This window comes from Fusarium musae, chromosome 5 (genome assembly GCF_019915245.1).
Source record: "Fusarium musae strain F31 chromosome 5, whole genome shotgun sequence".
NCBI lineage: Eukaryota > Fungi > Ascomycota > Sordariomycetes > Hypocreales > Nectriaceae > Fusarium > Fusarium musae.
In genome coordinates, this window is record NC_058391.1 from 2496230 (window position 1) to 2518160 (window position 21931).

At 49.5% G+C, this 21931-nt stretch overlaps 6 protein-coding genes across 6 annotated transcripts; 5 read left to right on the plus strand and 1 right to left on the minus strand.

Annotated features, from left to right (window-relative positions):
* Positions 1 to 2094: 2094 nt before the first annotated feature.
* J7337_007172 (uncharacterized protein) lies at positions 2095 to 4689 on the plus strand (the record flags this gene model as incomplete). Its single annotated transcript, XM_044824827.1, has 2 exons — positions 2095 to 4623; positions 4678 to 4689. The coding sequence occupies 2 exons, from the start codon at positions 2095 to 2097 to the stop codon at positions 4687 to 4689; spliced, it is 2541 nt and encodes an 846-aa protein (XP_044680484.1).
* A 599-nt stretch (positions 4690 to 5288) lies between these two features.
* On the plus strand, positions 5289 to 6674 carry J7337_007173 (uncharacterized protein; the record flags this gene model as incomplete). Its single annotated transcript, XM_044824828.1, has 1 exon — positions 5289 to 6674. One exon carries the CDS (start codon positions 5289 to 5291, stop codon positions 6672 to 6674), a length of 1386 nt encoding a protein of 461 aa, XP_044680485.1.
* A 301-nt stretch (positions 6675 to 6975) lies between these two features.
* J7337_007174 (uncharacterized protein) lies at positions 6976 to 8081 on the minus strand (the record flags this gene model as incomplete). The annotated part of the gene is made up of 2 exons (XM_044824829.1): positions 6976 to 7540; positions 7567 to 8081. The coding sequence occupies 2 exons, from the start codon at positions 8079 to 8081 to the stop codon at positions 6976 to 6978; spliced, it is 1080 nt and encodes a 359-aa protein (XP_044680486.1).
* Positions 8082 to 9188: 1107 nt separating this feature from the next.
* Positions 9189 to 10184, plus strand: J7337_007175 (uncharacterized protein; the record flags this gene model as incomplete). The annotated part of the gene is made up of 2 exons (XM_044824830.1): positions 9189 to 9591; positions 9655 to 10184. 2 exons carry the CDS (start codon positions 9189 to 9191, stop codon positions 10182 to 10184), a joined length of 933 nt encoding a protein of 310 aa, XP_044680487.1.
* Positions 10185 to 11229: 1045 nt separating this feature from the next.
* Positions 11230 to 13544, plus strand: J7337_007176 (uncharacterized protein; the record flags this gene model as incomplete). The annotated part of the gene is made up of 2 exons (XM_044824831.1): positions 11230 to 11618; positions 11678 to 13544. 2 exons carry the CDS (start codon positions 11230 to 11232, stop codon positions 13542 to 13544), a joined length of 2256 nt encoding a protein of 751 aa, XP_044680488.1.
* A 395-nt stretch (positions 13545 to 13939) lies between these two features.
* Positions 13940 to 21501, plus strand: J7337_007177 (uncharacterized protein; the record flags this gene model as incomplete). The annotated part of the gene is made up of 5 exons (XM_044824832.1): positions 13940 to 14987; positions 15044 to 17953; positions 18013 to 19875; positions 19934 to 20697; positions 20752 to 21501. The coding sequence occupies 5 exons, from the start codon at positions 13940 to 13942 to the stop codon at positions 21499 to 21501; spliced, it is 7335 nt and encodes a 2444-aa protein (XP_044680489.1).
* Positions 21502 to 21931: the final 430 nt, after the last annotated feature.

Genomic DNA, 21931 nt, shown 5'->3' on the forward strand with positions numbered 1-21931 from the left:
GGAACTGGAGCAAGATCCCTGCTGTGACCCAGAAGCACATTGCATCACATCTCATCCATTAAGATAGTATCGGCACTCGAATCTTTTGGCCTAGAACAGTACAGCACAGCTACGGGCTGCCAATATTATTTCCAGCATCAAATTCATCGCCGCGCATCGCATCGCATTGTATACAACACGACGTACTGTACCAGCCTCCAGCTCGCTTTTCCCCACGCACTTGTCGCTGTCTCGCATCCTTGGTCCATCTATTTATTTGGGTGTGCCCCGCTCTTCGAACAGCTCCCACGCCCGCGCCCGCCATTTTCTTTGGAAGTCGCAAGTCCGCCCACAGCCCCAGGGTTGCATATGCTGGCTACCTACCTAGTGATAGTGGTGTCACAGATCTAGAAACACCAGACGAGCGAATACATAACAAAGGCATCAGGCCCTCTGCTCGCCGCGGTCTAGTCGACCTTGATACTTTCTATATTCTTTCCTTTTTCCTCGATTTCATATTCCACTCAGCCGCAGCTTGTTTCGTCATTCGTGCTTCCGACCGCGATGGCCAGCTATCAGCAATATGCACAGCTTGGCAAGAAAGCTAACAACTCAGCCGCTGCTGGCAACCTATCATGTAAGAAATCATTATGCTCCCGTCATCCTCTCCTTTCTCGTCCACTCCACGGCACTTCCCTCGTAAGAGCTGATATGCAGGGAGCGGCGCCGAAGCGTTATGGCGATAATACCCCATCTGCCTGTTTGATGTGCTTGCTTGCTTGATGACTGATGATGGTCAACTTTGAATACTTGACTTTGGACCCTTGCTTATAAACCCCGAGAACTCAAAAAACGCTTATATGCGACTTGGACACCGGCTGAGATACCACTTTGAGATACCCACCCGCTCGCTGTACGACATGTCACCTACGCAAGCCAACGTTCCGTGCCTGAGAGCTCCAGCGCTGATCACTCGAGACTGGCTTGCTATTTACGGCTGCCGCCCAGTGCACTGCCTGGCACTCAATGGCCGCCAAGCCACTATGGGTCTCAGACAAGCAGTGTGTCAGGGTGCAATTATGCCTGAGCATTGGATAGGCAGCGAGAGTCTGTCTCCCTTCGAAAAAACATGTCCTGTGTCAATGGATATTGCAATTCTCAACACAATATCCAAGCGCGGCCATCTGAATTACGCAAGATCAAACTTAGAATCTCTCCTTGTCATCTCAAATTACACGGCAGTTGTATCCTTCGCTCATCCACAAGAACCGAAATCCATCTTCAGCCTCAGTCGGCCCCACGAACGATTTGGCGCTGGATATTCCCTGTAACAGGACCCTTGCGCTTGATCCCCAGCCCCTGAAGAGGATTGGGCCGGTCCTCTTTACAGCATCCCCGCTGCATTATCGTTACTTTTGGATCCCCTCCATCGTTGGGCTTCGCTTCAGGGTATCGCATTCTACTTGATTCTCGAACCCGGATTATTTGAACCAGCTCCCTACCGCAAATTAGCTCTGGAAACCTTGAATTGGATACTACCAGTGATCAGCCGATCAAGCAAGCAAGCACTCAACCCAGCAGACTGACCAAGCCAGAGCCTGACGCACGCGCAGTATAAACAGCCTGCTGTTTGCTGGCTTGAAGCAAAGAGGGGTTACGCCGCCGCTTCTGCAGTCATCGGTGACCGCGCCCCGTCAGCTCTTACATTCGTTCCCTGTGAACGAGAACAAGGGCCCCCTTCTTTATTCGTCTTATCCCCCCCGACCCTCTTGCTGACATCTTACGTCCTTTTCGCGATAGACGGCCAGCGAACCGAGATGGCTCCCCCACAGTTAGGCGCGACATTTGTCCCCGGCGGCTTCGATGATTATTATATGCCAGAAGTCGTTGCTCCCTCCCCCCAAAGGTATGTCTCTTGGCTCTTCCCCCTTAATCCCATTTCCGGCACGGTCTCCAGTTTCCATTTCCCAAATCCCCATGCTCCTTTCCCTTGCCTGATCCTGTATAAATAAAGCTTACCGGCACCGGATGCGGTTGTAACGGTGAAAAGGTGGGGCATGCTGACGATTCTTTGTTGTTGTTGTATCTAGGGTAACCCCTCAGGTCCCTCAAAATATGCAAGAGGACCTCCAGCGCATGGAGCTCGAGGCTACTTCCGTTGAACCACGATCACAAACCGATTCAGGCCCAGGTCCTCGTCACTCTCGTGAACCGTCGCTCTCTACTTACACCAACCCTCGGGGAGCCGACCCGCCCAGGCCCCAGCCGGCAACACAGGCCTCGAGCGACGACATCCGAGCATACCAGTCCTCCGATAAGATCTCCGAGAGTCTCAGCAACATGAGCTTCGACGCCCCCTCATTTTCGCCTTTTCCCAAGGTCAAGGGCGATAACATCCCCCCAACTGATGAGGAAAAGGAAGAGATTCTCTGGAACGCGCGCAAGCATGTTCTTCACTCACAGAATGTTTCGATGCAAATTACATGGGCGCGCGACGTCCTTACTTGGGCCGACATTTCCCAAGAGTCCATGATACGCGAGTATGGCGAAAAGGCCCGACCTGCAACGCCCCGCATAGAACACGAACTCCGAGTCGATGCAATCAACATTATTACCTACTTGTCGCAGCAAGAACACCCTGAAGCACTCTACATGCGCTCAAAATGGCTCGAGTTTGGCAAATTTGGTAACCGTGTTGACAAGCGCGAGGCTTATATCGGCTACAAGCGCGCCGCAGAACTCGGTCATGGACGATCCGAGTATCGCATGGGCATGTTGTATGAGCAGTCGAATGACATGTCCAAGGCGAAGGAGCATTACTATCGCGGCCTTTCCCTTAAGGACTCAGCCTCATTGTACCGAATGGGCATGATGAGCCTTTTAGGCCAACATGGCGAGACAAAAGATTACTCGACTGGCCTGGAGCGGATACAGGCCGCTGCCGACAGCTCCGACGAAGACGCCCCTCAGGGTGCTTATGTTTACGGTATGCTCATAGGACGCGACTTACCGGACATCACAATCCCTGAGGGCTTATTGCCTAACAACCCATTGACGACCAAGATGTATATCGAGAAGTCGGCTTATCTTGGGTTTGCTAAGGCCCAACTCAAGATGGGACAAGCATACGAACTCTGCCAGTTCGGATGTGACTTCAACCCGTCGTTCTCCCTTCACTACTACGGTCTAGCAGCTAAGCAAGGTCTCCCCGAGGCAGCCCTCGGTGTGAGTCGATGGTTCCTCTTTGGCTACGAGGGTGTTTTCAAGAAGAACGAGTCGCTCGCGTACAAGTATGCTCAAGAGGCTGCTGCCGCTAAGCTACCGACAGGAGAATTTGCCTTGGGTTACTACAACGAAATAGGAATCCATGTTGAGAAGAGCTTGTCAGAAGCTAGAAAGTGGTACCAGCTGGCCGCCGATCACGGCAATCAAGACGCTCTTGGCCGACTCGATTCTCTGGACGAGAATAACACTCTGTCCAAATCTGACCACGAAACTACCACACTGACCCGCATCAAGTCGCAACACGGATCCCAGCGAGGCAAGCGTCCTGATCGCTTCAAGCAGCCACAGCAAATGCCTACTCTCAGTGAAGGGAGTGCCCCTGCTTCACCTTCACTAGACGGACCAGGTTACCCCAAGCCACAGGATCCGCAGTCCAATCCTTCTCTCGGAATACGGCCGACCATCGTCTCGGAGCACGTTAACTTCCCAGATCCCTCGCGGGCTTCTTTTGTACTCCCTGCGGCAACAGACAGACCTCCTGCCTTCAATGTTAGGTTGGATGCCAACCAAGGCCCAATGCGACCCCAATCGGCAGCTCCCTACCCCGAAGATGACCGGCCACCACCCCTAACAGTTCGTTCCAAGTCCACCGCACCTTACCCAGAGGACGATACCCAAGGTCCTACCTCTCCTCGTTTCAACCAAGGCGGACGCATGGGACCTCCTTCAGGACCCCCTTCAGATCGCCCATCAAGTGCTTTTGGCATCAAGCCACAATCAGGTGGTCCTCGTCCTATGCCGCAATCCCAGTCGATGGGTAATCTTCACCCTGGAGGCCCAGGAGGTCCTGGCCGACCCGACCCTCGCAACAGAGCTGCATCCACTGGATGGGAAGGCCAACAAGGACCTGGAGGGCGTCCTTCTCCCTACCCAGAAGACAACGGAGCACCGTACGGTGGAATACAAAAGACACCTACTGGTGGCCAATACTCGCCGGGCTTGCAAAATCCTCAGTCCCAAAACTATGAACGCTTCTCGCGCGTACCTGGAGCTAGTGGGCGCCCCGAGCGTGGGAGCTCTCTTCCCCAGAATCAGCAGCAACAGCAGCAACAATTACCACCTCAGGCGAACCGACCCCCACGGACGTCAAGTGCTCAGCCACCAATGGTGTCTGGGGGTGTTGGCCCGGGCGGCAGGCCGTCTCCGGGACCTTATGGCGGACCCCAAGGAGGGCCTCAAGGGGGCCCATCTGGTCCTCCAAGAACTGGAAGTGCACCCCCATCACAGTTCCAGCGGCCCGATAACAGGCCGAGCCCTGCTCCCAGCGCTGCAACGATGCCACCAAAGGGAGCAGGCAAACAGGGACCTGCAACATTTGAAGATATGGGTATTCCACAAGGAAAACAGGACAGTGACTGTGTAAGTCTGCTAGTAGATTTGTGTTTATTGACGGAGTGCTAACACCATTGACAGATCCTCATGTAAAGTTGGAAAGTGGACAAGAAGGACTAAACCAAGTGGGACATGGACGCACCAGTTGTTTCAGAGACTACATTCGAACACATAAAGCCGATTGAAAGGGCATCTTTTTGGAGTCGAGCTCGCGGACGGAATGCATTTGCACTGGGCTCGGAAGTAAATATCCGTGAGGCAGGACAGGGCAGGCAGGGTTTGTTGCGTAAAAACGCTGAATATTTGGGTATCGAGTATTGTAGGTATGATCTCTCAATGTATTGAGTTCAAGATGCGAACCAGGATAGCGTGCGTAGATGGCGATGTTCAGAGGAGTATTGTTCTTTCATATCTTGTTGCAATCTGGAGCTGCTGGGTGTCTGTGTGACAATAGCTTTGTTCAGTAAGTTGGACTTTAAAGGTGCTGTTGGAGTATAATTGTTCTATGCCTAAGCGGTGAACTTGTGGATGGCCTGACGAACAATCCTCTGAAAGACACAAGAGGAACAATAGTGAATACTGGTTAATGAGTATATAACCTTGCGGATTGCCCAGTCACTACTCTCATCCCCATCTTCACCCAGTGTTCCGTCGACCCCCTGAGCATCGTTGATCGTTCTTCCAAAGCTAATATGGATCAAGGATTTCATCTCCAGTCGCTAAGTGCTGTTGGGCAAGCGTATAATCCCTTTACTGGGAACGCAGAGGGCCAGTCTGACCCTATCAATCAACCAGAATCCGAATTTGGGCAGAGTCTGTTTGAGGAGGCGATTAGCCTAGCCTCTTCAGATGGCCCCCTGGCTCCGGCACCACCCCCTGATGGTGGATGGAGAGCGTGGTGTGTCGTTCTGTCGACACACTTGGTATATGTGAACACCTGGGGCTGGGTCAATTCTTTTGGCATTTTCCAGGCCTATTATGCTGAGCATCTGGGCCTACAAGCAAGCAAAATCTCGTGGATCGGGTCCATCAGTGTTTTCCTCCTATTCTTCGTCGGTACCTTGACAGGACGTCTTGTCGACGCTGGATATTTCCGCTGGGTGTTTGCGTGTGGTATTGTCTTTCAGGTCACAGGTATCATGGTTACTTCGGTCTGTACTGACTATTGGCACTACTTTGGTGTTCAAGGTGTTCTCGTTGGTCTGGGGCATAGCTGTCTGTTCTGCCCGGTGCTGGCAGTACTATCGACATTCTTTGCTAGAAAACGAGCTTTAGCCATGGGAGTCGCAGCATGTGGAAGTGCAACGGGAGGTGTTTTGTTTCCCCTCCTGGCTCGAGCTCTTCTTCAAAAGGTAGGTTTCGGCTGGACTCTGCGCATTGTGGGTTTCGTGCAGCTTTCCCTTCTACTTATCGCTCTGGTTCTTGTCAAGCCTCGACTTCGGCCGCGTCGATCTGCGCCCCTGGTAGACTTTTCTGCCTTTAAGGATATTGAGTACGTGTTGTACGTCACTGCCTCATTTTTTACTTGCCTGGGGGTATACCTGGCTTACTATTTTATGGCAGCCTTCTCCCGCACAGCTATCGACCCGGCCTTCACCTTCAAACAGTCTCTGAATCTTTTGATGATTCTGAACGGCGTTGGCGTTTTTGGGCGACTGCTCGCAAATTGGACAGCTGATCACGTCGGCGCCATCAATGTCTTCGCACCTCACTCGTTCTTTGCTGGAGTGATACTATTTTGCTGGATGGGGGTTGCCGACAAGCCAGGTCTGTATGTATGGTCCGTCTTCTATGGTATTCTCGCCGCAGCGATCCAGAGTCTCTTTCCCACTGGTATCTCTTTGCTGACTGAGGACTTGAACAAGATTGGTGTTAGGATGGGAATGGCCTTCACGATTGCCAGCTTTGCTTCCCTTGCGGGACCACCTGCTGCAGGTGCTATTATTGATGCAGAGCATGGCTTCAAGGGAGCGCAGGCGTTTGCTGGGACATCTATGCTATTGGGTGCATTGTTTCTCATTGCGGCCAAGAAGAAGAGGATGGCTAGACTTGGAACCGGTTGGTTTGACAAGTGCTGAGTGGTTCTTGGTTTGGAACGGTAAGTAAAGTGTGAAATATAGAAAGGGGTAAGTTGGCGTTTTGTATTTGTCCTTTTTGATCAACTCACAGACTGTCGAACTGTCTCAGTATAAATTGATTTGGAGTGCTCATCATGTCCATAGAAGTGACGTGCCATATATACCTGATTACCGAAACTCGAATGATGTCTCTTCCTCTTGCTATGACTAACTACTTACCTAACTACTTACCTAGTCTTTGTCAACTCCACGACAATGCTTAGTAAGCATTTGTTTAAAATGAACTACAGTTAACCATTGTCTAATCACCAAGTTTGATGACGACCTTTCCAACCTGTTTGCCTTGCCAAACATACTCGATTGCCTTATCTGCCTTGTCGAAAGACCAAGTTGAGTCGAGGATATCCTCAAAAGTTATCTGTGTCGCAGAGATGGCAGCTATAAGCTCATCCTGATCATCCTTAGATCCTGCGTTGATACCACGAACGTTCAGTCGTCGATCAATGATAGTGGAAACAAACTCCTCCAAATTTTCAGGTTTAGGGCCGCCCAGATAACCAACTTGGCTCACAATGCCTCCACGTCGAGTGCACTCCATGGAGCGAACGAGAGAACTGCTGCCACCGTTCTCAACGACGAGATCAACGCCGACACCGTTTGTTAGACGAAGGACTTCCTTGTGCCATTCTGGGTGAGCCTTGTAGTTGACGGCTTGGATCTCTGGTTTTCCGAACTGCTTCTTGATTTGTTCCAACTTCTCGTCACTTGAGGAAGTAAGGATGACTCGAAGACCAGAAGCGCGAGCCAGCTTGAGAGCAAAAGTGGAAACGCCTCCAGTGCCTGAGATTCGTAAATTATTAGGTACCCTGTAAATAAAATTCTGGGAAGGGACTTGCCTTGGATCAACACTGTTTGCCCGATTGTAGCGCCTTTAAGGGCAGACCAAGCGGTCGTTCCAGCACAGGGGATGATCGAAGCCTGAGTCCAATCAAGATGCTCAGGTAATTTCGTCACCAACTTCTCATCAAAGGCAATGTAAGTGGCCAAGATTCCATCCTCATTGGCCGCGAGCCAAGATCTTCCCGTCGAGCGAGCATTCACAAATTTTGAGTCCGTGATCGGAGCAACACGATCGCCCACTTTGACGAGCGAGACTCTATTCCCGACTGAAACGATCTCACCGGCGGCATCATTTCCAGGAATACCATTGGGAGTAACAGGCCAGGGGTTACCGCCATTGGCTATGTTGGCATCGCGATAGTTGAGAGCAGCTGCGTGCACTTTTATGAGAACGGCGGTTGGATGAAGAGGTAGAGGAAGATCTTCTGTGACGAGTTTCACCTTGGGGGCGCCCTTTGCATAATCGTCTGTTCGACGCCAGGCTTGGCGTTGAGTTGGCTGAGACATTTCTGGAGATGAAGAGAGTAGTTCTGAGCAAGATAGTGTATTAGAGATGAATGCCTATCGCTGTCGTACCCTGATCTCAGAGCGGGAGACTATTGTTCTTATACTGCGGTTGTCGTGATGAGACATCGTGTTGCTGACAGATCCACGCGGGGTAGCCTCCCTCATTTATAATCAATCTTGGTATGTTATCATGAGTAGATGAGTACATTGATACCTCGCTGTAGTTGAATTATGCTCCTCAAATCTTTTCTTGTTTTGGTAACCAAGATGTGGAGGAGTGTTTGATCTTGGGTGGTGTCGGGTTCCTCAGCCATAGGGTATCCACATCTCAAGAAAGATTGCAACTATCTCGAGGTTGGCTAAGTGTCCAAAAGGGTATCTTATCCTGAAGCGAGTAAATTGTTGATTAGAATTTACACTAAAATTGATATTATAAGAAGATTTTGCATCAAAAGAGGCCCTAGAGATGACTTGGATATATGCCACATGCTCGAAACTCGGTTGCCATTCCCGAATGTGATGAATGTTTATTTGGAAGAGTCGATTCAGTAGAAACAATAAATCTGAGCATGTCCAAGCTCTCTGAATGCTTGAACTTGGAACGAGTAGCGAAAGTGATAAACTTGATCTAGCTACATAATTCGTCAATTTCTACTGTTACTGTTGAACTGAATCTCAACCCCTGGGACAGCTGGCCTACACCATCGCCCAACCTTGCATTATCTCGGCATAGAAACCCGCAGATACCACACTTTAGGAACCGAAGAATACCTATACCAGTAAATCTCCTGTTCCCGTGTTTGGTATTCGGATATATCTCCTTTAGAACTCCGTAAACTCACGGGCCAAAAAAGGAAAATTTGAAGAATATTCCTATCGAAATGAGGGGAAGCCGTTGTTAGATCGGCATTCTCTGGATTCGTGGCGTCGAAGCTTCATGCTTGGGGCATAGGAGAATCTGAAGTAGGCTCATTTTTCAGAGTTGCATGGGTAAGGTCAGCGTGTATAAGAAGTGTGACACCATGCTCTAGCTTCTCCATTCAATTATCCTTCACATGCCCTCTTCCAATAGTTCTACAAAGTTCTCTCCACTCTTTATCCAACAAGATGTCTGAACTCCAGATAGCAAAGATAGACGTCTTCAAAGTCGAACTGCCTTACTCTGAGGGCGTTTACTATCTGTCAGGTGGCCGAGAGTATAGGAGTTTTGATACAACCATTGTCCGAATTACTACCAATACCGGTATCGAAGGATGGGGAGAGAGCACCCCCTTCGTGTCAAATTACATCGCCTCTCATGCTCTTGGTGTGAGAGCAGGCGTTGCCGAGATCGCTACCTGGTTGATCGGCTTGGACCCAAGTCGAGTTGATCGCATCAATGAGGCTATGGACTCTACTCTGATCAGTCACGAGCACGCCAAAACTCCTATCGATATTGCCTGCTGGAACATCTTCGGCAAGTCAGTGGGAATGCCTGTTTGCGAATTGCTTGGTGGCCGCACTGATGTTGGTCTATCTATCATCTCGTCAATCTACATGGACAAACCCGAGGATATGTGAAAGCGTGTTGCAGAGCATCGAGCACGGGGATACATCGGACACTCCGTCAAGATCGGCGGAGATCCTGGTGAAGATGCTCGGCGAATAACTGCCTCTCTCGCTGATATGCAGCCCGGTGAGTTCTTCCTGGTAGATGCCAACGATGGCATGACCGTTGAAAACGCCCTTCGGATGTTAAGGCTCCTCCCGCCTGGCTTGGACTTTGTTCTAGAAGCCCCCTGTGCCACATGGCGCGAGATCGTCTCTCTTCGTCGAAGAAGAAACGTGCCTATTCACTTCGATGAGCTTGCCACCACAGACGCCTCGATAATCCAGATGGTAGTAGATGACGCGGCCGAAGGCTTCGGGATCAAAATTTCGAAGAACGGCAGTTTGACCAAAAGTCGACGACATAGGGACATTGCTCTAGCGGCAGGCTACACCATGAGTTGTCAGGAGACCACCGGGTCGGATATCGCTTTTGCGGCAATCATTCATCTTGGGCAAACTATTCCGGAGAGGAATCTTAGGTGTATATTGGAGTGTAGAGACATGTTACTTTGAAGACGGCAGATGGGAACCTTGAGGTTAGGAATGGGAGGGTTCATGCACCAGAGGAGCCGGGATTAGGGGTTAGACCTCGCTTGGATGTCTTGGGCGATCCTGTTGCAAGTTACTCCTGACTTGGAAAGAGATGATAGAACGATGTGATTGTTTAGAAGAATATGCACTTTTCCAGTATAGCCTATCCCTTGCACATAACTACTTAGGTAGGTATACATGAACTTCTAAGGCCTCCCGGTTATAATCTATCTCTTACGGCCTAATAAACTTGACGAGCGAGTATGCTGTGGTTGGCCGTCTGCATGAGGCCGTCTTTTGAGGGCTGCCCGGCTCACAAACGGCCAACAGCAGATGGCCCCCTGCCTGCAATTTGCTGCAAGGCGGCCAGCCACAGAGCGAACCACTTTCAAGTCAAAGATATGTACTTGTATACCTAGGTGGATACCTAAAATGTAGGTAGCTTCACTTTTGTTTGCTGTTCCAATCACTCTGCCTAAAGGCTCACTTTGACTTGAACTACAGAAACGCCTTCGATATCAATCGAGCTGGTTCACAAAGGGTTTGGAGTCTGTCTCAACTCCGTGAATATCAGGTAGGTAGGTACCAATGATTTACTCTATTCTGGTGTTGTTTGACATGGATATCTAGGTAACTAGTGGGCCAAAATGGGAGGCTGTCTTGCTATCGCATGCACTGACAGTTGCTGGGCAGTGCCAGTATCATTAAGCAGCAGCAGCCTCACAAGGTGAATGAATCATTCACACACGCACCCTTCGCATTGTTGAATTTTCTTCTCCAAGATAAACTCTTCGCTCTTAATTTATCTCTTCCATCTCTTCACCCTCACCCTTCCTCACCTTCATCGTTCTTACTGTATCTGACCTTTTCATCGTGAGTATAAACTCAACTGTCACATAGGTACTGAGAACTGCAAGACATAGTAGCTTATTTTATGTGCCTTAGAGTTGACACTGAATCACCTGGCCTCCATAAGGTACCTATCCATCGGTAGAAACGCGGTGCCCCAGGTGCTAAGGTAGAAGCGATGCCTTCCCCCGCGACTTCCCTTCCCTCTCGGAATGGCAAGAGCGACAAAGAAAAGTCTTTGTCGCTCAACGACGCTCTCTACAACCATCTCGTGCTCCCTCCCCAACTCCCGCAAAGACAGGACTCCAATCTCGACGAGCTCGAGAAAGCCCTCCTTAACCGACTCCTGGTTTCCGTGAAGCACATGCGAGATCTTCCCGGCAATGACCAGAGTTACGTTTGGAGCTTGATCGAACGAGGCCTTCGTGCTACCCAAAGCATTCATGCGGGAGGTTACGTCGACCGAACTGCACTCATTCGAGAGCTCAACGATTTTGGAGAGTCTGACTTTCTGGTCGTCTATGTGCGGAGCCAGAACTGTGCTCTCTACATCCGCCGTGCGCAAGAGTAAGTTCTGTCTTCATACCTCACCTTCAAACCACCGCATGTCAACTAACTTGATACAGTGCTGTCTTTGGCGCCTCTGTCGTATTCGAGGCCTTTGAGACTTCGGCGCGCAATGAGGATGTTCTAGCAACCGAAAATGCGCTTCAGTGGGACTTTCCTGGATGTGCAGTGGCAGTCCCCCTTGCCACATTCCGCGAGAATGGTTTCGTCTCCAACCTAGCCAATTTCCTCGACAACGCTTCGCGAGAATCACTCACAGATTTCTCCGCACAAGCACTCAAAGCGGGAACATCTATGCCCGAGTTTCGCAACACATCAGAACCTGCTCTTATTTCCTCTATGCTCATGGCTATTCTGCAACAAAACGGTCGCCGCCTCGCCCCAACTCTTCTGCAGAAGATGGTTCGGGACGATGTGCTGTGGAACAATGCAGAAAGACCATGGAAACGACTTCCTTATTGGCTTGTGCTGCGAGTTACCATCTCCCGCTACCTTGCTCAACGGTTGGGTGAAATTGCGCGAGTTGAGTACAAGTTTTTGTTAGCTCATCTCTTCAGTGAATTTCTCACAAATGTGCAGCAATCAGGAGAAATACGACTTGACCGTCTCGACTTCCTCAAGAAAAAGATTTGCCGACGGCTAGTCAAGCTGGAAGTCGATAAAGATCGGTCTCAAGATCTGGCCCAGAGAATTGAGTATCTATTCACCCAACTCGGTCCCGGATTACAGAATTCAATTTCAAAGACAAATGCTTTCATCCAAGTGTCGTGGAAGCACCAGAAGTTGACCATGACTAAAACTATCCCTCCGCTGCCGAAGCAAGCTTCTTTCGAGGATATGAAGCTGAACCTGAAGATGAGCGGGATTACCCTCAACAAAATCTGGAGAGGCTATTCAAGGCCTTTCAAGGTCAACACTGAGAGGCAAGGTACCACGAATGTTGCACAGGCTGCCAAGCAGCATCTTAGCTCGTTCGCCCTCGAGCACTTCAAGTTAATTGACAAAGAACTCGCCATCGCCAACCTTTGCCATGAGCAAAGCCCCCTTCCACACAAAAAAGTCGTAGGCTCAGCTGCTTTGATAAGTGAGTATTTGCGACAAGCTTATAGGGCCTACGATGGCATCCCTGAACTCAAAAGCTCACTGATCTTGAACATCATGGATCTGTGGGTTACCATGGATAAGGCAGCCTGTGCGATGTACCCACTCCTCGGCGAATTTCACCCTGCCTTTCGACCTGAGATGCTTGATGTTCTGCTACTTTCTACCTTCGATGATATGAAGCGGCTACAGAAGATACAGGTTTATCTACAGGATCGCATCGCTGCTTGCCAAGGTTCAACAACCAGCATTTTTGACGATCCTGTCCGGGGATCATTTGGTCATCGCTTCTATGATGACTCTGACATGTCTGGTGAGATGAACGACTTGCATGAGTCAATAGAGGCATGGGCGACCCATTTGCGAGACAGCAAAGAAAAGGAATGGAAAACAAAAAGCGAAGAATACTCAAGGCTATCCAAAGTCATCGATGAGAGCACATGTGTCTACATGGTGGACGAGGACAATCCCCACTTGCCCCCTTACCACGATCGCGATTGTCGTCGCTGCTACTTGAAGCGGCAGTTGAAGAGAATTAGTATTCAGGCCTACGAGCATCCACTCCCTTCTGATCCTCATGTCGCAAAAGCTGTAGTTTTTGAGCTGCTTTGCCCTCAGACTTTGGCAAAATATCGAGATGCTACATGGACCGTTATGTCGATAGCCCTGCCTGCAGAGGAAGGTGTTGACCCGAAGTGCTGGGCGCGAGACTACCAACAACTACAGAAGTATGCCAACGACTCATCAATGAGCTGCTCTCTGGCATCAGTCACTAAACCTTGTAAGTATTCAGACGACCGTTCACCCCTCATGGCCACCTTTTAGGATGGTGTCTACTCAAGCCCGAGAAGAATCACACAGTTTGTACTAAATCTGAACCATGAACACAAGTTTAGATATAAGCTGCTCTCTTCGGAATCACTTATACAAACCCAAGATTAAATTATAAGCAAGGCCCGGCTAACTTGAGAACAGTTGTCTCTACCCACTATCATTCTTTGGCATTCCCTATCGAATGGGATAACGGCAGATACGGTGTTTGTCGTCCAAACGGATTGAAGTTGGCATATTGTGATAAAAGCTCAAAACAGTGGCCTAGCCGTAGGGGCCATCTGAGCTTCTTACATCATGTCAAGCTTGAGATACCCGACTCTTCCCCGTTCTCGCAGCAAGACGCTGCCTTCTTCAAGAGTTTTTACGGACCATCCTCTTACGAAATCATGGCTACAGCTTCGAGATGCCCCCAGGGTATCAATGTTCATGAGTATCTTGCTTTTCAGACGGTTGCATCTGGAAAGTCCAGGCGCTGGCTATCTATTCTTGCCGAGTTGGCATCGGCCAACCTGAACTTCTCCAATGAGGCCACGATGTTACTCGTCACTCATCTGGCTCTTCAGTGCGGGCCCCTAGATGATTCCAGGAGTGAGTTTCGCATCATCCATGAGGTTTTCCGTGACCGTTCATTCTGCGAAACCTTCATAGAGCAAATATCACATCGATTGGATAGCCTGGCAGCTAATTGGAGAGAAATCTACCTCATGGAAACCATCGTCACCTTCACCCTCCGTCTCCTTGACTTTTCTTGGGAAGCACGTATGCCCAATATTTCTGAGCAGGCAATTTCCCTTTTGCTACGTGCCAGGAACACATGTGTGCGTTGGTTCAAGCTCCTTCGTGCTGAATCATACAAGGTTGTCGAAGCTGAGACAGCACGACGGTTCCAACAGTATGGTCTTTGGGCTGCTCTGTTATGCAAACGCACATACGTCCCTCTGGCTTGCGGCCGTCTTGAATTCGATGACTTGTCTCTCGAGATATTCATCCAGAGCAGTATCACAGTAAATGACAGCCTTGTGGTTAAGCTGGAGGCGCTTCCCCAGCTCCTTCAGCATACAATCATTCGAGATATCCGACTTTCATATCGACTTGCCCCAATTGTGTCGAAGCGAATTGTTGACGACTTGGAAGTCTTCCGACGATCCCTCTGTGAGATGTGGCCGGAGGAAGAAGGATGTCCTCGAGTTTTCTCGCAAGTGAAATTGTACCCAGAAGCGCCGGACTGGGTATTTTGCCGATCTAGAACAGGCGACAGCGTTGACTCGATCGAGCAGAACGTTTCATTCAACTGTGTTAGAGGGCTTCTACTTGTCGATTGCCAACCGATGGGAAAACTTCCAGAAGACCCGAAATATTCTGTTGTTCTGAACGAACTTTTTGGTAACCAAGCTCTTCTGACATTTCCATCACGTCGCCCGGGGATGCAGTACAGTAAGTGTACCTTAGCGACTTTGCGAACAACGTGCTGTATGCTAATTGAGTAACAGGCCTATGCGTGAAACCATATAGATACCAAGTCCATGTGGGATATGGTAGTGGAACGCAGGAGTTGATTGTTAGAGCTTTCCGAGGAAACTATGCACTGCAATTGATCCCACGTGAGACCTTTCAGGGCGACTACCCCGATCTTCCTGGACCCCTTGTGCACAATTGCTTCCACTGGATGCACTTGAGAACGGGAGACATTTTTGTAACCTCCAAGGACAGACCCTGGCCGAATGAGCCTCACAAGGGGTACATTTTGAGCCTCAAAGACTGCACATGTTCGAGGACGCGCCTTTACCGAGGCCTTCTTACAAAGGATTATATTGTCAACCCGTCAAGCCCACTCTTTAATCGTATTAGCCGAATCCTAGACTCGCTTGAAGATCGCAGCCAGATCACTGTGTATCAACCTGGAGGAGACCGGAACCTTACCGTGGAGCTTCCAAGACTCAACATCGTGTTCTACACTAACAAGAACCGTCTACTTCAGTCGCCTCAGCTGCAATGCCAAATCGACAAGGACCAAGATGCTGGGACCTGGTACGGCCTCCGCAGTAAGCTGGTATGCACTAGCCTTACCAACCCGATGCACAGGTCTATTTTGGTGCCTCTCGGGCCCGTCTCTGCTAGGTCAGAAGGGTGTCATGTAACAGTGAGGGTCGAACCCTCGGACAAATTTGGAAGGTTCAATATCAACAGCACACTTGGGCGGATCGACTGTGCACCTGAGCCTACACTGGTTTTTACCAAGGCTCTTCTTCACGCGTGCACATCTTTTCTTCTGCCCGATCCTCTGACCGGCCGCACTGGAGCCGAAGAAGCTATTGAATGGCTTCAAGCGGGCATATCTCAGCCATGGTCCCCCCTAACCCCACCCTCTATGTTGGTACTGCACAAGATAGCTGGGTTAACGCCGAGAAGAGTGTACTATCCACAAGATCTTAAGGTTATGCGTACAGATACCTGGATTGAGTCCCTTCCTATCATTCTTCAGAACTCGGCATATAGGCAGATTGTGGATCGTATCCTTCAGGAGTCTGCAACTTTAGGAATGTTTACAGCCAAAGAACAGGTTATTGTGAAGATGGCAGAGCTCCCTCCTTCAGGAGATATGCATCTACATGCACGAGCGATGTTTCGACAAGGTGCTGTCACAAGGTGTCCAGGGATTACCTCCAGCTGCACACAACCAGCTAACCAGAAGTACATGTCTCGGGATCGCCCCTCAACAGTCAACATCATGCATCGCAATGTGCTTGAAGTCACAAACCTGATCCGGAAATGGCCCCAGAGCTTCAAGACGACACATTGTATTGCTCAAACTCTCTCACAAGGCAGCATTGTTGGTGGGTTTACATCGGCCTTCAGTGGGATATCTATCAATGAGAAGCTGAAGGTTAATATCCTTCAACATTGGGGGTCGTTGGTCCGGTTTTGCCGTGACTCAACAGATCGATACAAGTTGATGTACCTCTTCGGGCCAATGTCATTCCATCTCGACGCAAATATGCCACTTCTTCGAACCCTTGTTGCTTCCGCGGTATTCAGTGATCTGAAGGATCTTGAATTACCCAAATGGGATGAGTTTGATCATTTCCAACCGAATCAGGCACCACAGCTTGATTACATTCTGCATCTGCTGAAGCCCTACAGAGTTACTGCGCCGGAGAACGATGCGATGGGCTTGGGACAGTATTCGAGTGGAAAACTATTACGCAAGTTGCAAATCGAGCAAGCGAAACACGAAGCCAAAGTTGAAGATGATTGCAAGTACTTGGCCAACTACCTCCTCAACCAATGGCCCTGTCTGGAACCGAATGTCAGTGGTCTATCTCGGTCTGTGCTGATTGACATCGGGCCTGCGCTGGAAGTCATTCGTCCCGAGTGGAAACGCCTGTTCATGAACAAAGATCTCACTGAGCATCTCAAAGAGGTCCAGGCAATTCTTGATAGACGAAACCTAGAAGACCGATACGAACCACCTACGGTTCCCTTATCCGAGGAGACCTACACGGTAAGTATGCGAGATGGTACTGAAACCGTCGACCTTCGGCAACTGCTGGCCAGACCGTATCGTATTCTTAAGGCCACAACGAGCACGAATCAAATTCCTTCTTCAGTCTTGGTGGATCGGCCATTTTTGACGGAGAAGGACTTTTTTCCAGGGTTCGGCAATGCCACTTGGCAAAGAAACACAGGTTCCGTGGCCAACCCCCCTTGGCCTGGTCTCACAAGGCCTCACAATGCCCAAATGGATAAGAGTTTGTCGGAATCAACTGTGAGGTCAGAATCCAGTATGAAATTGAATCTCATAACCCAACGCTTGGAAGCATCTAGGTCGGCTGTTCGGCGCCGTTATGCAGCGGACTTCCAGGAGAGTCTCGCCGCCTTCCAGCACACTCCTTTGTCCAGTACTAAAGAGTCGATGAAATCTCGAGAATTTGAGATCCACTCCAGTCTGGAGAAGGTCGAGGGCTCCTTCGGGGCGATCTGTACAGCCTTGGAATCAAGTGGAATACTCTCACAAAGAAGGATTTTTTGGCTCAAGGCAGGAAACCTGTGGCCGATTGTGACCAAGGCTACACTTCTTTCTTGTCTCGGATCGGCTTCTAATGTCACACAATTCGGAAGCGGAATGAAAAAGGCCATTTTAGAAATGGGAGTTGATATTACGAAACACCAAAGACTGGTCCGACTTCATGACCTGGCGTCAAAAAGCGTCTCGGGAAGATACCACGAAGAGGAGTCCAACGAGGGACATTCGAATTGGAAGCCCGAAGAGCATCCAGATTGGCTCCTGTTAGAAATAGAATCGAACATGATGATCCGACCTGTTCAAGTTGATGTAGCTTTAGCCACAATATCCCCTGGGTCGGGATCCAATTCTGTGCTTCAGATGAACATGGGCCAAGGTAAGTTGTCCCTGAAAGAAAACAATATCGGCCAATTTGAATATTAATTAGTTTCGCAGGGAAAACCTCCTGTATTATCCCTATGGTTGCGGCAGCACTCGCCAACAAGAAACAGCTTGTGCGAGTTATTGTACCAAAAGCTCTGCTCCAACAAACAGCTCAGCTGTTGCAGGCCAGACTCGGGGGTATCCTTGGAAGGGGTATTCGGCATGTCCCCTTCTCACGTCGAACTCCGACTACCGAGAAAAACATGCGAGCCTATCATTCAATACACAGAGACATGCTCAAGTCTGGAGGTGTCATGATCTGCCAACCCGAACATCAGATGTCATTCATGCTTAGCGGCCGACAGCGGCTCCTGGACGAGCAGCCAGCGCAGGCAGGACCGATGATTAAGGTCCAAGAATGGCTCACAAGGGTGTCAAGAGATATCCTAGACGAGTCGGACTATACTCTCGCAGTGAGAACCCAGCTTATCTACCCATCTGGAGCTCAGACTACAGTTGATGGACATCCACATCGCTGGCTTGTGGTTGAAGCCGTGCTGAGACTTGTTGATAACCATCTGTATGGTTTATCAGGATCTTTTCCTCACTCCATCAGCGTTATTCGACGAAACGGGGGCGGATTCCCCTTTGTCTTCTTCCTCAGGCAAGACGTTGAGGATGAGCTGGTGCGGAGACTTACAGCAGACATTTGTCACGGTGCTGGTGGCATTCTGCCTCTTGCTGAACAGGCAATGGCAGCTAAAGACAGAGTCGCCGTCAAGAACTTTCTTATGCATGGTCGGCCTAACGCTGCGAATATAGAGCGGATCCGGAACCTCTCACCAGACAAGCCTAGCTTGAGACAATCAGTTTATCTTCTTCGAGGTCTCCTTGTCAATCGCATCTTAATGATGACCCTCAAGAAGCGCTGGAATGTAGAGTACGGCCTCCATCCGCATCGCGATCCTATAGCAGTGCCTTTTCACGCCAAAGGTGTTCCGAGCGATCAATCCGAGTGGGGTCATCCTGACGTCGCAATACTATTCACTTGTTTGGCATTCTACTATGATGGTGTAAATCTAGCTCAACTTCGACAATCACTCGAACATATCCTCAAGTCCGACGATCCATCAACCGAATACGATAACTGGACCCAGAGCTCTGAAAATTTCCCTTCTTCCCTTAAGGCCTGGAACTCAATCAACGTGGATGACGAGATACAGCTTCGAGAGATTTGGAAGGTCGTGCGGTACAATGAGGTAGTCATCGATTATTTCTTGAACAACTTCGTGTTCCCACGACACGCCAAGCAGTTTGAGGTAAAGCTTCAGGCGAATAGCTGGGACATTCCACTCTCACCCCTAGGAAGCACAACAGAGAACGACAAAGAGACAACAAGCAAACCGCTGAGTACAGGCTTCAGTGGTACCAATGACAACAGAACAATGCTTCCTTTGAACATTCAACAACAAGATCTGCCGAGTCTTCATCACACAAGCGCAGAAGTTTTGACCTATCTCCTTCACCCTCGAAATCGACATTGCATTCTACCTTGGGATGTGAAAACTCAACACATGGGGAGGGCCACCGAGATGGATCTCCTATGGTGCCTTCAGTCGAAGTCCATCCGCATCCTGATCGATGCAGGAGCCCAGATATTGGAGATGGACAACTATACTCTGGTTCAGCAGTGGCTAAAGATTGACCATTTCGCTTTGGCAGGCTTGTACTTTGATGAAGAAAACAAACCTTGGATTCTGACCAAGGAAGGAAGAAAAACACCCCTTCTCGCGTCGCCTTTTGCTGATGACCTTTCAAAATGCTTGGTATACCTTGATGAGGCCCACACCCGTGGCACTGATCTCAGGCTTCCTCCTAAAGCTAGGGGTGCCCTCACTCTTCGTCTGGGCCAGACCAAAGACCACACTGTTCAAGGTAAGTTTGGCATGCAGCAACCAGGACCTTTAGAGGCCGATTAGCTAACAACTCGTAGCTGCTATGCGTCTACGACAGCTGGGAACAACTCAGATTGTTTCTTTCTTTGTCCCTCCTGAGGTGCACCAGAGCATCTCAGACCTGCGAAAAAAGACTATTCATGAACCCATCGACTCAGCCGATGTCATCGAATGGCTTTTGGACAACACATGTGACCAAATTGAGCAGCTGCAGCCCTTGTACTATTCACAGGGCATGGATTACTGCCGTCGGATGCAGGCCGCTTTAGATCACCCGGACTTCTTGACCGACAAGCCTCAGCGAAAAGCGTATGTCCAGGCGATTAAGCAGGACGAACAGCAAAGCCTGCAGAATCTTTACGAGCCCAAATTAAAGAACCGCGCCGTCGGCATGCAGACATCTAACAACGCGGTTCTGAAAGGCTTTATTCATGACCTCAACGCAAGACGCAAAACCTTTCAAGATACTGGCCGAGCTGTTCATGCCTCTGCTCTACAGGAAGTCGAGCAGGAGAGAGAGGTTGCCTTCGAGGTTGAATCGGTGCGACAAGTCAAGAAGCCTCAACACTTTGCTGCTTTCTCTTTCCCAGGTCTCAACGCCAGCCTCGAGGCTTTTATCAAAACTGGGAGGCTTCCTGCAGATACGAATTATTTCACTCACGTATTCCATGCCCTGTCAAAGACAGGAACTGGTCGCAAGTACAAAGTTCAACCGAATGTAACCAAATCAAAGTTACTCGAGACGGCCGAGTTTGGCAGAACTATCAAGCCCAAGGGAGACCTCTCTACCGATGACTTCTTGGTATGTGTTTTACTCACTTATCCTCTAACAATTGTAGAACTAACAAAGCCTCAGCGTCCCGTCAATTGGATCATTTGGAGCTCCGTCGCCGAGATCGCTGTCATCATCACGCCGGAAGAAGCTGAAGCTTTGATTCCCATCATGCGGAACTCAGGTGTCCCCACGCATCTTCTAGTTTACTCTGCACCAATTACACGAAAAATGCTCCGATTCAACGATCTAACTTTCCATAGCATTCCTTCTCTACCTAATGACTGGAAAGCTCCAGAATGGCTTCGGGTTGAGCTGGGAATCTACGCCGGGCGCTTGTACTTTGAGTGGGACGAATACGATGCCATGTGCTCCTTACTCGGAATCCAGAGTGGCGAGCTCGGCGACCATGCACAGGATGAAGAGCCTACTGAGACTGATACGGATGCCGAGACAGAGACATCTAAGCCACGAACTGACCTCGAACACAAGCTCACCAAAAGTCCTCTAACGTTTCTACAAGACTGGCTAGCAGTCCGTCGCCGTGGGCAGGACTTCGCTCACAGCCCCATGGGCTTTGTCAGTCAGGGCAAGCGTCTCCAAGAGGACCATGTCTTCTTCAAGGCAGCAGAAATAGACAATGGGATATCTGAAGAGACTGTGCTGGCACCAGTTCGATTGTCCAGTTTAGTTGAAAACGATGGGCAGGACGATGATGGCTACTATGGCGTCGACGACATGGGTGCCAACGAGGCTGGAGATAGTGACTCCAGCGACGACGATAAAATCGAGTACGACGAGTCCGAGTATGCCAGCGCATCATCAACCGATTGAGAGTAATTTTGGAAGTAATTCATCGCTTTTGACAATGGTTTAAGTTATGAGGATATAGATGGTTTGGTATGAGGTCTTGGTCATGTCGATGGCATTTGTGCGGTCTAGTGTAATAATATATGTATGAGCTTTGTAACATGTGTGAGTTCATGACAGAAGGAGTGATAATCTTCTCAAAATATCCCTTAGATGATGAGAACTCAATATGAGCATAGGAAGATGTTATGGCTCTTAATGATACTTGACCCTTTGAGGAACTGATATTCCATCATAAAATTATTACAGCAGGCCCTCAAAGCGATTCTGGACAGCAAGAGAATGCAAACAGACTTTCTAGTCAGGCAGTTTTCCCCTGCTTATTTCAAAAACCTACATCAACAGAGATTTTCACCGGTCAATGTTGTTCTACGGAAACGCAATTAGATTGAGA